Source organism: Sander vitreus, chromosome 13 (assembly GCF_031162955.1).
Source record: "Sander vitreus isolate 19-12246 chromosome 13, sanVit1, whole genome shotgun sequence".
In the NCBI taxonomy this organism is placed as follows: domain Eukaryota; kingdom Metazoa; phylum Chordata; class Actinopteri; order Perciformes; family Percidae; genus Sander; species Sander vitreus.
The window spans coordinates 8271689-8295590 of record NC_135867.1 but is presented as its reverse complement, the minus strand read 5'-3'; the positions used below and the strand labels follow the sequence as shown (position 1 = coordinate 8295590).

Here is a 23902-nt window from a genome sequence, read left to right as displayed (position 1 = left end):
TGGTCTTCTCAGTGTGAAATCTCTGGTCTCTCTCAGCTTCATTCATGCGTGTCCTGCTCCTCCATGCTAAAGCAAGCATGAGGACAGCCTACTGCTGCCTATGACAGCCACACACAGTGTAGACATGTACTGTACTGACACACAATTTTAAAATAATCTATACTGTATTCTATAAAACGGCTACAATATAATGTTTAAGCTTTTAATTAAAGCTAAATACTCTTTATTTTAGCCATTGTAGCGGCACAGCTATGATGAGGCTGAGGATGTTGGTCCGTCAGTTGGTCCACCACTTTGGTCCAGACTGGAGTATTTCGACAACTATTGAATGGATTCAAATGAAATTCTATACAAGCATTCATGGCCTCCAGAGGATGATCCCCTGACTTTTTTGTCTTGAACCACCAAGAGGTTGGCATTTGTGGTTTTAAGTGAAATGGCTTAACAATTGGATGAACATGACGTTTGGTGCAGACATTAAAAGTCCCCCTCAGGATTTATTCTAATAACTGTGATACCTTCTGACTTCTTATCTAGGGCCATCATCAGGTCAACATTTTAACTTGTCCAATAAATATGACAAAATACCTGAAAAAAGAATGTTGACGGCCTCAGCTGTAGTTCTTGTTCAGTGCTAGCAATTGTTAGCATGTCTCAAAGCGCTGCTGCGGTGCCTAAGTACAGCTTCGCAGAGCTGCTAGCGGGGCTGTAGTTTTGTTTACAGAGCTTCACTGAAAAATGTCCAGATTTATAAAAAAAAAAGATCTAGGAATTAGGGCGCCTGGGTAGCTCACCTGATAGAGTGCACACCCATATATAGAGGCTCATTCCTCGACGCAGCGGCCCAAGGTTTGACTTCGACCTGTGGCCCTTTGCTGAATGTCTATTCCCCTCTCTCTCCCCTTTCATGTCTTCAGCTGACCCTATATAATAAAGGCCTTAAATGCCCCCCCCTCCCCCCAAATCTCATTGTGTAAATATCGAGGTATTTGGTCAAAATATTGTGATATTTGATTTTCTCCATATGCCCAGCACTACTTTGATGACTACATGAATCTTTGCATTATGGATGTTTAGAATGTAATGTTCCCCTAATTTTGAAAAGCCAGATGAATTACAAATGTATATTTATTTTTTTAATGTGAAAATAATGAGCCCTGTATATCTTTATGTCTGTTACTGATATTTCACCCTACAGCGACTACTGAATGATACACTAACAATAAAATCAGCTTTTCTAAACCACAGTGTAGCTGTAAAAAAAAGCCTGCTGTACCAATGCACACACACACACACACACACACACACACACACACACACACACACACACACACACATACATACAGTATATGTACATGATACACAGCAGCAGGAGAGTTAGTGAGCCATGCAGTCAGGACTCTGTGTTAGTCTGAACAGCAGGAGCCTGTTACAACAAGACATCCCAACAATAAGGGCCTCCTACATTATAGAATGAGAGACAGAGAGAGATAATCACTGTGCTGTATATGTGAGTCAGTGGAGTGTGTCTGAATGTGTCTGCATCGCTTCCTTACATGCTGTGTGTGTGTGTGTGTGTGTGTGTGTGTGTGTGTGTTAAATGCAGAGCTTATCAATAATCAATTATCCTTCTTTTAGTAGAATTGTGTCATGTCATCTGGGAGCTTGTGACAAGCGTTTTTTAACAATTTTCTGATGTTTTATAGCCTAAACAATTAATGAATTGTTGGTAAAAAAAAAAAAAAAAGAATCGACTAATGAAAATACTCGTTAGTTGCAGCCCTAATTGAATTCTAGTACATGAGTTATCTGAACATTTGAGTTTGACTGTCCTTTATAATACCAGTGAATTTGATTATGTTCTGTTATTTTGCATGTTGATAGATTGTTGATTAAGGCTGGACAATATATTGATATCGTGATATGAGACTAGATATCGTCTTAGATTTTGGATATCGTGATATGACATAAGTGTTGTCTTTTACTGGTTTTAAAGGCTGCTTTACAGTAAAGTGATGTCATTTTCTGAACTTACCAGACTGTTCAGGCTGTTCTATTATTTGCCTTTTCCACACTTATATTCACATTGCTGATGATTATTTATCAAAAATCTAAGTGTGAAGATATTTTGTTAGAGCACCAATTGTCAACCCTAGAATATCGCCGCAATATCGATACCAAATATCGATTTGGTCAAGAATATCGTGATATCTGATTTTCTCCCTATTGTTGATATGATCCTCTCTAATGATCATATATTCTTTTTGGTGGTTTTAAATAAGTTTTCTTTACCTACTCTCCCTCGCGTCATGACCCTGACAATCTTTGCTTTTTCTTATGTAAAACAAATTATAATTAATAGTAAATTATGTAGCATCCATCCTGTGTCAACAGAATGGGAAGAAGGGAAAAATGACCCGCAGTTACCCCAAACTGCTAACCCCAGATTAATGGAAATGTAGAGTAAATAAGCTTTTTTTTTAATCATTGTACCTCTTGGTAGAGGTTTTTTTAACAAATTTAACAAGATCTAAAGAAACTGTATCTTCTGTATAGCTTTAACATACATTAACATTGTGCTAAGTTAGTATTTATTGCAGTATTAGTGTCTTATTTGGTCTTTGATCAAGTGTACCTATCAGTGTTTGTTGTGTTACCTGTCATACTCAGCTGGAGGGAGAGAGCAAAGTCTCCTGGAGTGAGAGGACAGCTCACAGCAGGGAGGCGCTCTGCAGGGCCCTGTTACATGTGTGTACAATGTGTGTGTCAGCATGCTTATGGACTTGAACATACAACTGATGTGTTTCTGACAGTGTTGCAGTTGCTTTTCTTTTCGCAAAGTCTGACAGGTGGACTAAACTGTTTGATTTTTACTAAGAGAGATACAAGAACATGCAACACAGTGCACACACACACACACACACACACACACACACACACAGACAGATAACTGGGAAAACCCCATGACTTCATCAAGGCCACATTGGTCTTGGATCTGTCAGCTTCACCCTCAAACTTCAACTAGAATACTAAACAGCCCCTTAAGTCATGCATCAACATGCATCCCGGGCCTTTAGGTTTTATCTGGGTAGAGCAGAAGGGTAAATGTGCTATGAAGATGAACTATGGCTCTATCCCCACACTTCATCAGGAGACGAGTTACATTTAGCCAATGACACCTTCCCTTTTCTGCAACCACAAATTGGCTTACAATATTTGCCCTAACACAATCCAACGCAGTCAAGGAGTGTGAAAGGAGTTCTTCAGGTCTTAAATGAATGTTAACCAGATCATTTTCTCCTCTTTTTTCTATTATTCCTTCTTTATTTCTCCCTCTTGCAACTGTCTGTCTTATTAGCTATGTATATATGCTATTATATCCAAATGTGAAAGACATTTTACTATCTTGCAAAACTAAAATTAGATTTAGGTGTGTTTCCATCAGCTGTGTTGTAGCGAATAAAATGATTTCCTACATGTCAACAAATAATCTGAAAAGGATTCCGATATCTGAACTCGACCGACACCGAGTACCCATCCGATACCAGTGCGTTAAAAAATATATATATTATAATTATTATGTTTTAACAGCTGTAGGGATGTGCACGGATGCCTGTATGGATGTGATACGATTGCTAGCATCGTTGTATGGTCTGACTCAGGATAAATCCTTTGTAAAACATGAACAAATACATACAGAGATTTCAGAGATTGAATGCCATAGAACTTTCTTTTATTATCTAATTTGACAATCAGTCATTATGGATAAAGAACATAAGTAAACTACTTTAAGTTAGATATTTTCAGGGCTAAATTACATGGTATCGGATCAGTGCATATCGGAACAACTCTTCTACTTTCTAACTCAAATTCCACCTGAAGGGTAGAAGTTCCCCAGGCTCAGTGATGCTTTCCAGCTTAAATTTAGGTAATCATCTAAATCCCTAACCTCAACTCGTCTTCTGTGTCTCCTTGCAGATAAAACCAAGAAGGGAGAAAAGAGGAAGCAGAATGGAGTGAAGGAGAAAGGGAAGGAGAGGAGAAAAAGTAGTCCTGAGAAGAAAAAGGAGAGATTGAAGCCAGAGAATGGCTCCCTGCTAAAAGAGCTAGGTACTGTGTGTGTGTGTGTGTGTGTGTGTGCGTGTGTGTGTGCGTGCGTTTTAAAATCTATTCATGAGGGCAAAATGCAATAACGAGACAACCAATACATTTCAAAAGTTGTAAATCTCAGAATGATATACATTTCTACCTGATAAAGACTTTGTCTTAAATAATTTATTGCCGCATCAAAAGTGCTGCAACAGAAAGCTCTTTTATTCTGCTGTGGTGAGAATCCTTTACCTTTTCTTTTGTTACAGAGTTCATGCCTCCATCATCAGTGTTGTCATACATTTTCTGTGTGTCGCTCAATGTAGATCAAGTGTCAGGTGCGATGGTAAAATCTTTAATAGGATTTGACTGCAGCTCGGCCCAGCAGGTCTGATCTGATGCATCAATCTGTTGGCTGTTGGCAGAGTAACGTCACTCACAGAGAAAAGTGAGGGAGAGAGAAGATGCAGCAAGACTGGATATTATAAAAATGTAATCACTGTATATCATGCAGACCTCCTCTCAGCTTTCTTGTAATAAATAAATCATCTTGTATTAGCCTCTAGAACTGTAGTACTGTAGAACGTCCTGGTTTTCCACAAACTTGACTTTACCAGGGGCTTTATTACAATTATTAAAAGTACAATCACTAATTTCTAAATCGATTTATTGTTGCAAGTCAATTTCAAGATGTTACATTGGTCTCTAGGAACTTACGGTGAGCATTTGTCTTTATTTTTTGGCACTTAATAGACTTAACTATTATTGGAATTTAGTTTTTTAAAGTAATAGAACAACCTAAAATAAAAATAATCGCATATATCAACAATATGGTGCAGCAGCTGGGGGATTATTTACAGTTATTTACAAATGTTCAGTAACATCCTGCAAAGCTTCTGCTCATCACAACCCCTGCTGTCTATCACAGCGACTGAAAGACTGACGGACCCAGCAGGACGTTCCCACTGCAACTCGCGTGTAAACACAATTACTATGTGGAATATAATAAAAGCAAGGTACTGCCCGATCATGTACGATATGTCAGTGTAGTCTTGCGGTGGTGCTATCAATTGGAGAAATCTGACTATGAACTATAAATCGAAAACTACTGTATTCATGGCGGGACTTGTTAACCCCTTGCGTCGACTGTAAATCCAGTGCTTGCATTTTTTCAATTCAACTCACCTAGCCTAATCACTGTCATTGTAAACAACATCTCCCTGTGTTTTGACACCCACAATACAGACCTTTTATATGGGTAAAAGGAGTGAAGATTTGTAATGAGGTTGAAACAGGCATAAAAATGATGGTAAAACTGAAAGTGGGAAGCTCTGTCAGTGTTAATCTTCGTCATTGATGGGTGACTGGGAGACTGTCACTGCCAATCCTCATCATAAGTGAGACGAGGATGGATGATAATAGTTGTCTGCCCTGCTGGAAGGCGATCCATTCCCCACTACCGATCATTACAGCCACATATGACGCTCAGAAGACAGTTATTAAATGGAAATTGAGCACGCAGATTATATGCATGTAGATATTCGTTCCTAACATTGACAATTTACAGGCATTTAGCTGACACTCTTATCCACGGCGACTTGAAGTGAACGAAGAGATAAAGGCACAGTGTCTCGCTCGAGGACACAAGATAGACTGTTGATGGACACACACTGGCGGCTGTGGTGATTGAATCTGTAGCTTTTAAGTCAACACGAGACAAGCCACCTGCCTGACTATTGGGGTGCAAATTAACATTTCAATGCACAGACAACCTCATAAAAGTCAGAGATACTCCACTCTAAAACAGTTTTTCCATCACTGAGCAGCGAGAGAGAGGTTTATTTTTATTTATTTTTTCCACTGAGCAGAAGTAATACAGGTTCATTTTAGCGAGGGTAGAAATGTGTTGACTGATGTGTTAAATCAGGGGTGCACCTACCAAAGCCTCTCTATTCAGAAACATGGGAGTTTCGGATTTTAAATTGAATATCCCCTCTGTTCATGTCCATCTATTTGCATTTACCTCTCTATCTGCATTCATTGAGGCAGACAGGCTCGCTTTCAAAGTTGGCACTCTCGGATGCGTCGGCAGCTCCAGTAAAGTCATATTTCCTGACATCCTGAAAACATCCTCAGTTTATTTTTTCAGATGCAGCTGCTTCATGGGACAGCAGCATTGTGACAGTTCGATGAGAGCTGGTTCTGTTGGTTGTGGCAGAACCAGAGCGTGCTGTCAGGATCAAACGCCATGTTTCCTCTCTTTCAGGTTATATCTTCCAGGCTATTGCTTTTATTTTTGGAAATATTCCCCTTCACAATTACATAACCATTTGAAGCCATTTAAAAAAAAGAAGGTCAAAATCACTGTTAAATAATTTATAGCAAAACGATCAAATAAAGGGTTTAAAAAGTGCGTTTAGGTGGAAACCACATGGTCAACAAAATATAGACCGGATTTTTTATCATCTGTTTATTAAACATTTATACATGTATTTAATGTTTTTATTACACGGCTTTGATGAATACTCGATTCTGATTGGTCAGTTATGGTTATTTCTAAATGGCAGACCGCTGCTATGAATACCAGACCGTTATAGACTCTGGAGGACTATTTTTAAATCAATATTATTATCTTTTTACGATACGATACAACTTCATTGTTAGTTTATACTGAAATTCATTTGCATGCCCGAGCAGCTCAGCTAAAAAAAAATAAAAGAAAACCGCAATTACACATATAGTACAAAAATGAAAACAGCCATGACAAAGAAACAAATTTCAAGATGTCCTCCGATCCAGATGTTAATTGGCAGCAAACTGATTTTGGTTAAGCAACAGGATAGACTGATGTATAAAAGAGTTCTTAAGCCTGTTGTATCTAAACGAAGGGACTCTAAATCACTGTTAGAAGGCAAAAGTTGGTATGCAGAGTTTAAAACATGCACAGAGTCATAAGAGATGCTGTTAGCAAGCCTGAGCATGTTCTTCTTGTGGGTTGTTTGAAAGTAGTGTTCAACAGGTCGACCAATAATCTCAGCACAAACTTTGAGTTGATTATAGAATTTACTTTCATACAGTATAGTGCTTATAAATGCTAGAGTAAAGTGTTGCTGATTAAACTATCTAATTTAAGTTATTGTTATTGCGTAACATAATATATAATTAATATGCAAACAAGAAAGGGAAAGAAACACTCTACTTGTTATATACAGCATGTTTGTGTGGGCGAATTAAATGGAAAACAAAGTCCTCTATATCTTCAGGCTTCCTCTAAAAACAAGCTCCTGCGCTGCGAATAGCTCCTATATGTAGGACATCAGGTGGGTGGATTTGTAGTCTTGCATAATCCTTGTTTATATGTAGCTAGATCTAATAAGTTATGAATATTCCTGCAGTGACATTCTGTAAAAAGCTGTGGGCTGCACAGACAATTACTGTACATGATTAATATCGGAGAGCCTAAATGAAAATGAGTTCTGATGAATAACTGGGCTTTTTTTTGTCATATAGCAGTTTATTTCCATTATAGATAATATTTATAGCAATTTACTTCTTAATAAATCCTCAAAGGTAAATTCTCTCCTCACTCCCCCCTCCCTTTCTCCAAAGAGAGGTCAAGTCATCAGAGTCCTGCAGCTAAGACAGACAAGGTTTGAGGAATTGTGACACGCAAACAACAAATTAGACACATTAAAAGCATAAGAAAATACATGAACAGGACATATTGGCATACCGACAGCAGCACTAAAGCAACATTTGAGGTTCCTTCCTGTGATCTCAGGAAAGGAACATGACAGAATGTTGCTCAAAGCTACAAAAAACGGCCAACAAAGACTTCACACTGTCATCAAAGGATGAAACCCAGAGCTGCTCAGTTGATAATGAAATGGGCTCTGACTTTGTGAGATTATAGCATGTTGGTAGGAATTATATACAGCTAAGCATAACCTCACTCTATTGTTAACATGTCTGTAACATAAAATCCATCCATACATCTGCAAAGATTCAGTTTGGAGTTTTGGCTTTGTGTGTCAGCTGCAGGCTTGAGTGTAGAGACAAACATGCTTAAGCGTAAGTGGAAGGTTTTGTCATTTTAAAACTCGTGCATGAAAGTGAAGTAGTGTTGTGAACATTAATGGAGTTAGACCTGTATATTGGCCGATTTTACTCTGCAGCTTCAGAAAACTTAAAATGGGTCCCCCTGCCTAACCTTGCCTCAAAAGACAATTCCACTTTTGAGCAACAAGGGTTTATTTTTGTAATCTTTAAATTCAGAATAGATTTTTGATTTAGAAAAGGGGGCACTATTTTCAGGCTCTTACTCGAGTGTCTAGAGAATTCACTCCTGTATTTAGCCCACTGATATGCAATATGAAACGTAACTAGCAATTAACCCTCTGAGGACGAAAGACGCACCAAACGATGTTTTGTCAAACTTCTACTCAAAAAGCGATATTACAAAATTTCATTTCAGACATTTATTTACTACTTTAATCATATATAACCTAAGACTTTGGTAAACTCATTTCAAGCACCGAAACAATTCGTACAACACATCATAAGTTAAGGTTTGTTTTTAAAAGAGATTTAAGGACTTTCAAAAAGCCAACACCATTGTTTCAGCTTTAGTGCCAAATTATCTCTGTACACATTGTTCTAGAAAAAATGTGGGCGTCACTATACAGAAAGCTGAGTTTGTTCTGAACATTTTGATATGAAACACATGGGGATCGGTTTTATGCAAATACCCTTGAAAGGTAAATTTAAGAAGATGTGAAAATGCCCTTAGACCTCAAAGGGTTAAACTAAATGGTCTTAACAGGTCACCATCTAACCCCACCAAAAAAGCTGCGGGGAAGTGTGGAGGAGTCAACAACAATATATTAGCATTGAAGCATTAAGTCTCCTATCTGTGTGAATAATGAAACGTAAGGAATTTACTGACCAACATCACTGGTTCAATGTATTTTGTAGAGACAAAATTTAGTCTATGTGCTAGGCCTGCACGATAAATCGTTATAAAATCACGATCTCGATTTTTTTTTTTACATTGACATGTTTTAATTATGTAAAGACATGTTCAAGGAGTTCAGATAGAGCCTGTATCAGGGCCATATTTAGTTCATTGTGTTATACGTCACTATTTTTGGTAGCCTACTGTACTTAAATGGCCAGTATGTACTTTATTTTCTTTATTCATTGAAGCCTCTATGTTTACAGGCTTGTGGTTATGCGCAATGTGCTATAGGTGCCAAAAAAAAATCTATTTTTGGTACTGCCAATTTGTTTAGTTTTGTCATGGTTCATGTGTGCAATAAATATTATACTTCGTGAGAAAAAAATCCTGGCAGAAAATCGTGATATCAATTCTAAGCTAAAAAATTGTGATTCATATTTTCCCCCGAATCGTGCAGGCCTACTATGTGCTCCGAGATGCAGTTGTGTCTCTTGCAGTGGAAAATACCCTGCAGAAACTGCAACACTTGTACAGGGAAGCCCATTGTTATTATCCACGGCACTGAATAGCTGCATGTGTTTTGAAATTAAATAGGTTTTGATCACAGTTATTTTTGTGGTGGAAGTTTTTCGATGCAGCAGGTGTAGATGTTTTAAAATAGGAAGGTGAAACAAAATAAGGACAGTCGAAGACTAAACCAAGTTAGGTTTTTGTATTTTATTAAGTATATTTGCAAATATAGGAGTAACACAATTTCACAAAAGGCACAGCAGCCCCGTGTGGAAAAGTGTATTCAACGAATAAGAAAAAGCACACAGTATATATGCATCTCCAGTGAGATAGAAAGACATGCCCCCCCTTTCTAAACATGACTCAACATTTCTTACAATCAAACATAGTCAGACATTCAGGAGCCACTTCACTTCTTTCCCTCTGTACCACTTTCTACCCCAAGGTTTAGACATCCCGTTTATCTCAACTATGTGAGAAGTCTCAACTATCCAAGGAGAAATAACAGATAGTTTAGGGTGACCTTGTAGCTGTTCAGCGTACACATTACGTTCCCAGACTTTGTGGCTCTTACTTTCAACATGTGATAATAAGAAAAACTCACTTTCAGCATTGTGAGACAAAGTAAAACAGAAATAAGACAAGAATATAAAGAATCATGCTTAAATATAATGTTGCCATTACATTTTATTCACCTGATCACAGTTGGCTGGATGTCTTGAAGTGATTCCAGCTTGTTTGCTAGTGCTGTGGTTTGCTCCACTTTGCTGATGTTTATTCTCACTTTACCTTGAAAAATAGTCATTGAACTCATGTTGAAACCATGATTGTATGTAATATACACATCTAAAAACCTTTCACTATTAAATGTAATTTAGGCCAGTTTTAACCTAAACGTCTTGTGACCAGCTAATCATCAAACAGTGTTTACTGTGTTGGGATTTGTCTACAAACTGTCTGACCACTCATGTTTCTTTCTGTAATGGTCCTGTTCAGTGAGTTCTCAGTAAAATAGTACATTGCCAACAGGAATAATGGTTTGAAAAAAGTCATTATAATGGGTTTAATGGAGCATTTTTGTGCACTTTGATGGTCTAAATGAGGTTTAGAGGGTATTCACCCTGGCAGGATTAATGTTCTCAAGGAAATACTGAATTCTTTGAATTTTGGGGGAATAAATATGGTCAACCTTGAGCTATTTTAGTATTTATAATAGCTATTATATCATAGTCAGTCTTTAAACATCTGATCTGGTATAATATTCGGTTTATAGAATCCAACATGTCCATATGTGCATTTGTATCTTACAGTATAATCAAGATCAGAGATGTTTCTGAGCTTTACACACACACACACACACACACACACACACACACACACACACACACACACACAGAGTCTATCAGCAATGATGCAGGACTGTCTCTCATTTCCTTATTTAACCAGAGCTGAGCGTTGCAGAGCCAACAGAATTTTCCTGTTTAAGTGAATATGATCAATAAACAGAGAGATGATAACACAGGACAGGAGAGTTTGGCTCTGCCTCACTTGCTTCCTGTTCTGATATTATCTCCCTCTCCTTTTCTATTTATCTCTTGCGCATGTATGCTCTCCTTTGTCATTGTTTTATATATATATATCGTTCCTGTCTCAGTGTGTCATCTGTGTGTTTGTTTTTGCATGCCGTATGTGTTCATATCTCACAGTCTCAGTGTGTGTGTTTGTGTGTCAGGCCATCTGTTCTCTGTCGGATCTGGTCCTGACTCTCAGGGCTTTGTCTTCCTCTTAGTGTTGTGGGATCAAGAAGACAGACATGTACCAGAACTCCTTCTCAGATGTACTGTCCCCTATCCCCACTGTTTATTAGTAGGGCCCATATGCCAGTGGTGATTTGGAAAAGGGAGATTGTTTTGAAATCTTCCTGGTGTCACCCTCACAGGCATTGAGGAGTTTCACCCTTAAAACTGAGATTCATAACCAATTTCAGTTTCATTCCAATCCAGTATGCATGTTTGAGTGTTGTTAGACATTGCGATTTACATTTACTGGAAAACATCCACAAAGAATTAACTGCCGCACTATAGGGAGTTTTTTTTAGATGATGTAACGAAACCTGGAACAACCTTTTCTATACTAGCCATTGTGTAAATTAAATGTAAATAATTTGGAAAGTGCTGGGTCCTCAGAGTTTCTTCAGTACAGGAACTGATTTCAGTAGATCATTTAACAGAAACTTGATTTTCTGAACAGCCCTTGTTTTATCGTGGCAGCAATTGTTTTAGAATAACGCAACTGAGATTTGGATTGTACAGTAAGGGGTAGATATGAATACCTTAGTTTCAGTAGTTTCCAGATCGGGAATCGAATCTGACAACAATTCTGTCGGTGTATCCACACGATACAAGCCTTCCGTGATCGCACTTCACCCCCACCCCTCCTCCACACAGTTGCTACGAAGGATTAAAATAACATGATGAACTCTTCAGAAGAGGTAATTATCTTTACTTGAGTTTCTGCTCGCGAAAGTTGCCGGACGACACCAATTTCTAAACACAGCCATGCTGAGAAATACAGAGAGAGTTTTGTGGAGCCGATAGTCTTAATTAAATTTGTATCAACTAATTTGGCAATGGCTTGAATGTAACGGACGTTCATTATTATAAAAAAAGTTACACACTAAAGCTTTAAGGTGTATTAGGGTCTTTTTTTCCTTTAGCATTAACTTGAAATGGAGCAAAAGAAAACTGAAAATTTAACATTTTTAACAGATAATGAAGCCAAACTGGAGATAAGAATAGTGTGAGATCAATTTGACACAATATGGCAAGAGACAGGTAGACAAGGAAAACATCTTTTTGTTGTAGAGAACAACTCTGACAGGGTGATTTCTATTATTGTGTCCGTCTGTGATTTCACCCAAGTATTTAGTTCACTCTTTTTCTGCCTGCTGCACTTCTCGTCTCCCCTTCATCGCTCTGATGGGTCTTTTAGATCGTTCTGTTACTCCTCCTGCACCTTTACTCTGTTTCGGTTTCTCTGTTTCTATCTCTGTATCTTTGGTTGAGTTTCCAGGCAGACAGTTGGCACCCGAGAACAATCATCAGACTATGGTGAGGGCTTTAGACCTAGCAACACTCTCTTTCCCCCTCTCTCTCTCTCTCTCTCTCAAGCACTGGTCTTGGCCCTGTTCTGCTGCTAGTGCATTCCTTACCCTGCACTGCCTTAGTAGCGCTGGCTAGCGAATCATTGCTCGCTGCTTAAAAATCAGCTGTTCTGTCAAGCCTTCCTGGGGGTATTTGTAGCTGTAGGACTAGTGTGCACTCGCACTGAGGCCGGCTGTTCCCCACAACTGTTGTTGTCACGTAACAAAGCCTTTGAAAAGGGGCTTTAGATGTCTGTAACGGCACCAGGACCTTTTGATGCATAGCATAAGCCTACAGTAGCCCATTAGTTCAACACGTTAGCTGTAGCTGAAGAAAGGGGGAAGAGTCAGTGTCGTCATCTGGTTTTAAAGATACAGCTCCACTATAAGCTTCCTGCTGAAAATACATTTATTTGGGTATGTACTACAAAAAAGAAAAAAGAAACTGAGCAAAGATTTAACATCAATGACATTCCATAATCTCCCACAACTTCCTGTCTGAAAAAATCCACAGAGAGACTATAGACAAAACAAAACAGTCTTATACATACTTGTACAGACTTTAATGTTCCCTTCACGATTCAGCTTTTCATCCATCAGCATCATCAGGTCAAATTTTGTTTGCTTTGCTTTGTTTTGCGAACTTTGGTTTGTGACTAAATACCTATGTCATCAGCTTCAGCTGTACTTTGTTTTCAGTGCTAATTAGCAAATGTTAACATGCTAACACACTGAACTAGGATGGTGAATAATAAAACATTATACCCCCTAAACATCAACATGTTAACATTATCATTGTGAGCATATTAGCATGCTGATGTTTGCGTTTGGCTCAAATCACTGTGGTGCCTAAGCACAGCCTCACAGAGCTGCTAGCATGGCTGTAGACTCTTAGTCTTGTGTCTATATTTTCCCAGATGTAAAGACCAAAAGAATGTAAGGATGTACAGTATGTGAGAATTTGAGCATATCTTAAGACTACAGTGGCATGTTTTAGGTTTCCCTCCCACCTCCCTCTCTCTGAACTCTGCTACTCTCTCCTCTCCTCCATCATTCCCTCCTGTCTTCCTCTCACTTCTTCACTGGCTCTTTTTCCCTCCGTCACCTATTCCCTCCCTCTGAGCTCTCTCGACTCCTGCAGAGACATGCTGTGTCATGGAAACGACCGAGTGTGTGTGTGTGTGTGTGTGTGTGTGTGTGTGTGTGTGTGTGTGCGCACGTGTGCGTGCGTGCGCGCACACATGCGTGTGGTGAATAGCTGGTTTTAAAGCCACCCTAACAGCACCTCCTGCCGTCCTGCTTGGCAGATCATTATTGGCACTGAAGATTTACAGGGATGCTGGAAAGATAGTAGAGAAAAGAAAGAGGCTCACAGCAGAATAATCTGCACGCAGTTGTCGGTATTTGTTCATAATGTGCTTGTGCAAAAGTTATTTGTCAATATTATGGGCATCTCTGCTTAATTTATATGGTTCTATGGGTTGTAAAGAGGCAGTTGTTCCCCAAAGTGGATATGACAGACTCCCTGTGTTCTGTGTGCAGAGGTTAATGGTTGTTCCTGGCCAAGTAAGAACACTACATTTCATTATTTTTCCTTTCACTAGATAATACACCCTCTGGAGTCTAAAATCATTTTGCTGCACATCATTTATGTTATACCAACAAAGAGAAACACAAATGCAGATTTTTCACCGAAGGAACTAGATTGTTCTTTGTCTACACTCTTGATGTACTGAGTTTCGAAAGGTTGTTATGGGTGATAGTTATTTTAAAAAAAAAAAAAACCTAGCTTTGTTTGAGGATGTAAAGATGTGAGGAGTGAAAGCCAAAATGTGGGAAACCTCTCTGGGAACAGGAGAGAAGAAGTGCATGAGCTAATGGATCCCACCCCCCATGTCTGTTTTCCTTATACCTCATGGTCTTCACTGCATTGTGTGTATGTATGAGTTTGTGTGTAGACAAAAATGCCACAGACAGACATGCAGTGCTTTGGCAGCACTTTCACAGCACTTTCACAGCCCACAATGATTGAAAAGGAGTCATGAAAATCTCCTAATTATACACAAACACACACACACACACACACACACACACACACACACACACAACCATGTTGGGAAGGAGACAGAAAACAGGATTTCTGCTGTAAAATGGGTTTATATCTTCATTATTGATGATGATGATGATGATGATGAACAGAAACAGCATGGTTGGATTTAAAGCTTATCGCTGCATACTGTAAATGTCATTGTGTCAAGTTTTTTTTTTTTCTTTTTTCTCTTTCTGACAGATGTGCAGTAGGCTCTGTGTTTCCATTTGGAATTGTGATGAGAAAAAATAACATCTAGAAGTACTATGTGAAAGATTAACATCAATTTGGAGATGTTGCATTACATTTTTGATTATTTTGAGATGTCGGTATAATTAACTTAAACAAACAAGAATATCACAGACGCAGCCTTCACTTGCCTTTAAATGTTGTCACACCAACTCAGATTGAGGAACTTATTTTACTTTAGTGTGGCACAAAACTGGAAGATTTTGCAATTTCAAACAGCTCTGTACTGTATAGACCAGTGGTTCCTTAACTTTTTCACATAAACTGACACAAATTAAACCACGGACCCCCATTTGATAAGATTTTGTCCCAGGGTCTGCAATCTGAAATGAACTTTGCCAATGACTTTATGCAGAAAGTGTATGAAACCCATGACCAAAAAAATCATACATTCTGTCATTGCGTTACTTATGGATGGAATTATAGTAATAATTCGTTATTCCGCTTTTGGCTGGGGGTCCCCAGACCCTACTTTGAAAACTACTGGTATAGACAGCAGCTGTTTAAATGCATTTGGCTATCTTTACTTTCTATACATTTAGATATGTCATCATATTGTTTGGCAAGAAGACTAAGCAGGTTTTGCCCACCAATCAACTTTGCATTATTTTGTGTTAGATTCGTGCTTTGACTGTTAAACTTTGGAAAAGTCATCCAAATTGAGTCTTTGGCATTCAAAATGTATTAATGTGTTCTTGTAAAACAATCAATGTGTTTCATTGCCAGCTAAGTAAAATAAATCTAAGGCTTATTTTTACCATTTTATTTGCAGTGTAACATTTGAATGCCGTTAATCTAACCCTGTACTTAACAGAAGGGTAGGATTTAAGGTTTTTGCATTACAGGTGCTCTTGACTTCATTTGAGAGACAATCTCAATCAACTTCACAGATGTACTTTTTATTTATCAAAAATGTGCAGCACCCCTCACCTGTCTGCTTTGTCCCCCTTCTGTCCCTTTTTGTCCCCTTTATCCCTACCAATTCATTCATATCGCTTTTTCTCCCCCTGCTCACTCTCTGTCTCTGTCTTGATGTCATCCGTCTCTTCCCTGCATCATCTGCTTTCCCTGCTTATGTCCCTTCCCCTTTCTTCAGGTTTGTCAAAGTCCTTCCCGTTGGACAACTCTTTGTTCGACAGCTGGCTCGCCCAGTCGGTTCAGATCACCGCTGATGACATGCTGAGCCAGTGGGCTCTGGGTGCCCAGCATCGGGACAAGAGTGGTAGCCTGCTCTCCGACCAGGTAGGCCTTCAGCAGCAGGAGGCGAGTTTGATGAGAAAGCTGATGGTGAGAGCAGAGCTGCACTGTGGCTGACCTGCTGTTCTCCTCAGGAATGTGCTGTGTTTGTGTATTGATTGGTAGGGGGCTCCAACCAGAATGCATGCCATAACTCCATTACTTGGGGATGTTTTCAGGGACTAAAAAAAAAAAAGGAACATGGTCATTTTTTTCAATTAAACAGAAGAAAGATCGGCAAAAATAAACAGAATTCTTAACAGGGCATCAAGTAATGACAAACCTACAGGTCCCACATTGTCGTTGTGATTAATAATAAAACTCAGGGTTTTTTTACAGTACAAAAGAGCAAGTTATAGATTCAACATCATTATGTAAAATGCTGTTAGTGTCAGCTTTGTCATCTGATTTTTTTGCTTGACAAGGACAACAAGTCTTGTGACATCAGTTACTCCCATCCTCCACTGTTGAGCTGTTCGGGTAGGTGGTGGTGGGTGGGGAGTTATTGTTCCAAAATATTACAGGCAAGAATGTTAGGTTTCCAAACCAGAAACCCTAGCAACAGGCAAAATAATTGTTGTATTAATAAACAAGCAAGATTCCAGATATATCATAAACATTTTGTGTAAAACGTGTATTTATTGCACCTTTTAAACATGAACTGAGTCAGTTCTTTTTTTCTTCTCTTCTGATTTACTCTCATGGAATTTACTTTTAATTCTTACATTCTCATTGCCCATCTCCTCTTTCATCTTTCCTTTTCTCACTTCCTCTCTTCTTCTGTCATCCAGCTCCTGCAAGGCGAGGAAAGCCTGCTAAACCTGATGATGGAGAATTCCATGCAGTCCACCTGGAAAACACCCCAGCTGGGCCGCAAACCGCGAGGGAGCAACAAGCCCCGTGCTCGTAGTAACCCGCAATCCACCACCTTGCCCCAGACGCTGCTGTCTGCAGCGGCCGCCTCCGCCGCCAGCAGCCCCTCCCCTGCAAAGAGCCTCTGGGCAAGCATGGCAGAGGAAAAGCCCACCAATGTGGGCCAGAAAGGGGAAAGGTCCAGGGGACCCTCCAAGGCCTTGCACCACAACTACCTTCATCACCACCAGACAAGAAGCTCTGACCTGCCTAGGGAACCGCCACCACAGCCACCCATCTCCAAAATGGATTCCTGTCACATCTCAGAGGACCGCGGGCCGTGGGACAGCATCCACACAGGGAATGGTGTTGCATCTGGTTTCACTGCAGGCTCATCTCCACGTCCGGCCTCCAGCCCTGGGGTCACGTTGCCCGACACAGGGGCGACCATTCGTGGCAGGGGTCCGCGGCTCCGTCTGTCCCGCCATGGTAAATCCAGAGGTAGGGGCGTTAGTGGAAGTGGAGGCATAGTAGGGCTGGAGTCTGTTGGCCTGCCGCTCACAGGAAAGGACATCTCCCTGCTGGACGCTGCCGAAACTGACGGGTACTTCTCTGATGGCGAGCAGAGTGATTCGGACACACGCTCTGGCGGACGCAAACTCCGCTTGCCGCAGTTGCATTCTGGGAACGAGGACCTGCTGAGAAGGAGCGTGCTGGCATCCTAAAGAACTGAGACTCAAACCAACACACACACACACACACAGACACACACACACACATACACACACACACACACACACACACACACACACACACATATATATACACACAGTTATCCAAGCAGAGTTCCGCTGGCTAATTGTTTCTCCATCTGTGCCCAATATACAGTCCACAAAACATAGCTGGATGGCTTTGTTCAACCCAATCCCTGTCACGTTTCCTAGTGGAAAATCTCTTCAGCTCTCACCTGCTTTCTTTTGGGGGGAACTTGAATGTAGCTGATGGCCTGTTGTACAGTAAAGCCTCTCCTCCGGACCATAGTTTGTCATTAGCTTACCACAAGATGCGATACATTCAACAGATAGGAAACAAACATTACCTTTAGTCTTTTTTTGTTTTGTATTTCAGATTCATTTTGTTTTTGGGCGTTGAAGTACCTATTTCTGGCCTCATATCTGTGGTATCTGCCAGACTTGGGGACAAATACTTCGGGGCATTATTATTATTCAAGCTGGTTTCAGGGTCTGCTTCGCTCTTGGTCTTTATAGCCTGAGATGCATCCAATGAGTCCTTGTTTTCTTGAATATGTTAAGTGGAAAGACAATTTCACACCGGAGCTGGTCTGAATATGTACTGAGGGGGACATGGGATAACATGTATTCAGCCTTGAAAAGCACAACTAGCTAGTCATAAGAGCTGTAATGTAAGCACTCGTGTGCATAATAGATGCTCATTCAGGGTTGGGGTCAATTCTCATCATGTTGACTCGGTTCCAAATTGTATACACAAAAAACGTCATTCTCAAATCTTCACAGACTAAAAAAAACGATTTCCCGCTATTCCAATTTTGTGACCCCAACCCTGGTGCACTTTCAGATTGTCACACAGAGACACAAACACACATACTGACACACATACTACTATAAGCAAATCCCTTTGCTCTCATCACAGCTGTTGTTTAAATATTGGATCTTCTGTCAGATGCTTTCAAATTCTGAGTACAGTTTTTATTATTATTTTTTTTGCCTGAACCTTTGGAGAAAAATCATCGTAGAAACTCTGTGCCTTCTGTCGCTTGCCCTATGCCCCTGCCTGCCTCCCCTCAACACCCCCCCCCCCCCCCCACCCACCCACCCAACCTTATCAATCAACCAAACAATCAGTAAGTAGATCAATCAGTCGTTTCTCAATCGGATTTGTAACAATCAAACCAAAAGGAAATCCCGTTGGATTGGCTACCGAGTGTAGCCAGTATTGGGCTCCTTGTCACCTTAACAATTGTCTAGTGCCTGAAACAAGGATGTAAATGCAGCGTTTTCCAATAATCAACAAAGCATCTGCAACAGTTAGCAAAGCAGAGCCACACTGTACTATCAATGCAAAGAGCTGCCTACTGTTCTGTGCCCCCCCTTAACTAGATCACTGCAGTCCAGAGCCATCGATAAACAGGGTTTGGCCAGGTTACACTTTGAGCACTAGCAATAGATACACATGGAGAAACAGAAAATAAACTTTAGCCTGCTAGCAACTCCCATTCAAAACCAGTCTTTTAGATTGGTGGCAAAAACTTTACTGTTTTTATATGTTGTGTAGCCTATTTCCTCTGTCAGCTCAGTGGTATGAATTAATAATGCTTCATAATTTAAGATTCTTGTGTACAAATATGCCAAAGTCTTAGGCAAAAAAGTCCCTTTCACTGCCGACTGTCCTCATTGGCATTTAGTGATGAGACAAAACTGGAGAAAGAACGTGACAAAATAATCTTAACTCAAATATCCACTTTTTCTGAGCTTTCAACCACAACTCCCAGCCTTGGCTGGCTCAGATTACAATGACATAGCTGGAATGTTCCTCAAAACCATTTTCTCCCCTAAACTTTTGCATCTTGTCTCATGCATTGTGCTGGTTAACATGAGCATCCAGGGTGCAGTTTATCATTTTATGATTTAAAAGTAGTGAAGCCCTCAAAAGTCAGTCATTTGTTGTGGCCACCGGGGTTCACAGTGCACAGTGCAGTTTTCAGGCAACAGACATCAATAGAAACAAGTTAGTCCCACTTTATCTCATCCATGTGTATCTATGCAATTTATGATATTGGTGTAGTAAGATGCCCAACACTATTGTATTCAGCTAAGCACTGAGTAGGCATGTTGTGTAAGTTTGACATAGCCAAGCTCTCGCAAATGATGGCTCTGCTGCACCTGTTCTCCTGTTAGATGAATGATGACAATGTAATAATCAGCTTCAGAGTTTTTTCTCTCAGAGAATTGTATTTTGTACTTAAAGCAGTCCATGGTATTCTCAGGGGTTAAAAAAAACTTTAAAAAAGAATAAAAAGGTTTAAAGATTTATCGAAAAAGCGACGCAAGACAGAGATACATATATATATATATATATATATACATATTTTATATCGTATACAGTATATATATATATAAAGTGATGTGTGTATGTCTAGAAACTTCCTTATTTGACAAGCTTCACTGTTTTCAACTGCTAAACGACTACTACTGAGCATGTTCCTTCTCTCAGTATGACCATATGCCCATCAGCCCTAGGTTTAATAGTCTCAACCATTTTACTTGTTTGAATTACCAGATGAGTGGGACAAGTCAGATAAACAGCTAATAATTAATACCTCTGTGGTCAACTACAAGAAGGGACTTTCTTTTCATTCCCTCGGCTCTCTCACAGCTAAGACCCCACCCATCTGGTTCCAATGGATTAAATAAAGCATCACAAGTAATTTTAAGTGCTGCTTGACCCAGGCCTGATGAACAGACACTTAAATAGAGGTGCAAGTCCAATGTACTTCCTCGGTTTGTTTTCTGTATTGATAGCTTCTAGCCTGTCTTCTAAACTGACCACGCCAAAGAACAGATCATTGTATCAAGGCAGCATATTTACATTTTATCTACACATACACATGCTCCGTGTCTGGTTTTCAAGATGAAGAATGTTAGATAAGGATGTCAAACAACCCTGCCAGTAATGTCCAGGTCAGCTTGGTTTAATCTCAACCTGGTTCAACCCAGCTCAATAGGGTTCAGTCAGAAACGCCGTAAGCTCAGGCACGGTGCCGCGGTGTTGTGTGAGCTCCTCCATTGCAATTCTACTACACCACCACCAATAAAGCAATCCTGTATTCTCCTACATCTGCATTCACGGGGGTTCACATAGGAAAAGCCTGTCGCCACAGTAATGGGCTGGCGATGGGAGTTCAACGCAGACTCGCACATATTAACCCCCTTCAGAAAAAGCCAAATGCTGCTGAACTAAACACACAACATACAGCTCTCTCTCTCACACACACACACACACATACACACACACACACACACACACACACACACACCAGAGCTGGTATAACAGGGTTATAATGTACAAGATGACTAGTTTTTTATGTACGTGGTCCTGACTGCATCAGGAAGTATGAGCTCACTCAGAGCGAAACGCCCCCTATCAGCAAGAGAGTATTATTACTTTTGACAGCGCAGCGTCTCCGTCTCCTTTGTCCTTCAGATGTAGCCATCCTAAAATATTCACATTATTAGTCCTCCAACCTCGTCCAAGTCCGGGGAAAAAAAAAACTCTTTTGAAAGAGTTTTGTGTTGAAGTATTGTCAACACAAAACCATTCAGCAGCTGCTGAATTAGTAAAACAGCATAGATACAGGACAGGTTGAAGATTTTGGACTTCTACGTTGGCTACTGTTATTACAACACCCATGGAAACTGACCACAACAACAATAACTGCAAAAAAGCTTGTGTTTTGAAGCGAGGATGTGGTGACGTATCATTATTACGGCCCGCAGAATCCTCCACCAGGTGGTTGTTACCATTCATGGGTTGCTAAAACAAAAACATGTAATCTTGGTTTCAATATTCAATGTTCAGAGTAGCCTGACTTTGTAGACAGTGGTATTAGACAAGGCCTCACATGTATGGCCTTAACATGTAGTAGCAAATGCTAAGGCTGCACAGCAGAGGCAGGAAAACAAAAATTACTTTTTTTGGCTGAATTTTCTCTCCAGTTGTAGTTGTGGAGGTGGTTAGGTGAGTTAGACTTTCTAAAGATTCACCCTTGTTTGTAAGTCAGATTTGAACCCAAGAACACTCCAATGTAGAACCTTGTCAGGCAAATTCCAGTTTTGATTTAGTTTTCCTCGATACTGTGCAGCCTTAGCAAACATAACTGGTTATTATTCTATATTTACAGTGTGGCTTCAATGCCATCACCTTCTGCTTCATAGATACTGTAGACTGGAGTCTTTTGCAGGTTTTTTTTTTTTTTATCAATATCCGCTAGAATACAACTTCAAAGCATCACTGTCCTTTGTGTGGTACGCTGGTGTGGGTGTTGGCTGACAGCCCGAAATGTGCTCTGAAGATCTTTGAATTTTGCAACTCTGTCAGGTTGGATATCCAGATTAGATTTTTCTTTTCTGGGTTTCATCTGTCATATCGGTCATGGCGCGTCAGAGTGAAGCATCAGTGTCAGTATCAGCTCCAATATTGGAGGTTATGTTCTTCAGTGCAAGCTTACCATTTAGAGTGCATGGTTAAGACATTATGCATAATGGATAAATATACATCTATACAGTTTTCTAAATGGTGAGCTGGTGCATGTGTGAGGGCAACACCCTATCCTCTGCAGGAGTTGGCCTGAATGCTACACCACAGAAATAAGCTGGTGGGCATCGTGCATGTAATGGCAGGTCAGAAACACACCTACACACAGTGATGCACTCCATCTAGCCTTCTGCTGAAAAGCTGGTCAAAGGCCAACACTGGTTACTGCAGGCAATTGGAACCTTGCCTATAATTCACACAGCTGCTGTTTACTGTACTGACACTGTTGTAAACTCCCTTGGAAAGACATCACTGCTCCAACAGGGCTGGGTTCCTCAGAACTTCCTCAGCTGAGCAAAGATCACATTTAAATCTTTTTATTAGTAGGGAGGCAAGTTAGGACCTCCCAGCAACAAAACACTAGTAAATGTTGTACAAATGGATTTATGCTACAAAACCATCTGGTTTAATTGAACAGGAAATGTAGAAGAAGTACAAATTCTAAACATTGCATCTACTGAATGGAAAAAATTAATTAATAAAAAAAAAATTAAAAAATTAAAAAAACTGATTGTTGCCCTGAGGTGGTTTTGGGGAACCAGAAGGGCAACCAGGATGCTGTTCTTAGGATGTTGCTCTTCCTCTGTGGTTGCTCCTTCATCCAATAAGAAAGTGGTTTGAGGCTGTGCTTAGGTCAGTAAAGCCAGGATTGGCAAATGCTTTTGATTCTTTAGTGGTGATAAATTTCATTTGATGCTTCAGCACATTGTTTTTCCACAAAGCTGGTCTGTCTATGAAATGGATCAAACTGACAAAAGACTGTCACTGTTTGATCATTTGGAAATGCAGGCTGACCCACTGAGTGCTTAGTGCTTCCTGTTTTTGATATTATGTCCAGTCCTTGCTTTAATGTCCTACGCCAGCCACAACAAACCCACCCACCCACCTACCCACTACTGGAGTTAATACACATTTACAATAATGTATCATACTGTTCAACTACTACTACTACTACTACTACTAGACATGTTCATTTTCCGTGTTTTGAAAAAGCCTTTGGAAGCTGTTTTTTTCTCCTTTTGTAACGCTTTAGCTGGCCGCCGTGGCTCGGATCAAATTAGAATGCTGACTCATTATCTGCTTACTCTGTTTTTACTGGCGCTTTGCTCTCCTCTCCGTTACAGCAAAGTTATGGCTTCAAGGTCTCAACATCCACAACCCAGACACACTGCACAGATTGGAGGTTTAGTCATACAGACTGAGTCGCTGTGGAAGCAGAAACAAGGTCAATTGTCAAGTTAAGCCTAAATTGGTGGAGTCAAAGAACCACAGTGATTTGAATCAGAGGGCCTTTTCTCACTCATTCATGGTCTTGCGGGGTAGCTAATTGACATACCAAGATCAATACAAGTACAGTCAGTTTGAACCGAAGGTCAGTTAGGCGAACTAGCCGAACTATGCCTATTACCATATGTGAGAAAATGCT

The 23902-nt window shown here is 40.1% G+C and overlaps 1 protein-coding gene across 2 annotated transcripts in view; it reads left to right on the top strand.

The window, feature by feature from the left end:
• The window catches only part of jade2 (jade family PHD finger 2), a 171074-nt gene extending 150893 nt beyond the window's left edge, over positions 1-20181 (top strand). Inside the window, exons 12-14 of one of the 2 annotated variants that reach the window (XM_078265608.1) lie at positions 3979-4110; positions 16133-16278; positions 17064-20181. In XM_078265608.1, coding sequence (XP_078121734.1) covers positions 3979-4110; positions 16133-16278; positions 17064-17849 — 1064 coding nt within the window. In that variant the 3' untranslated portion in view covers positions 17850-20181. The remainder of the gene's footprint in view (positions 1-3978; positions 4111-16132; positions 16279-17063) is intronic. The other variant, XM_078265609.1, reaches the window with a different exon arrangement.
• Positions 20182-23902: the final 3721 nt, after the last annotated feature.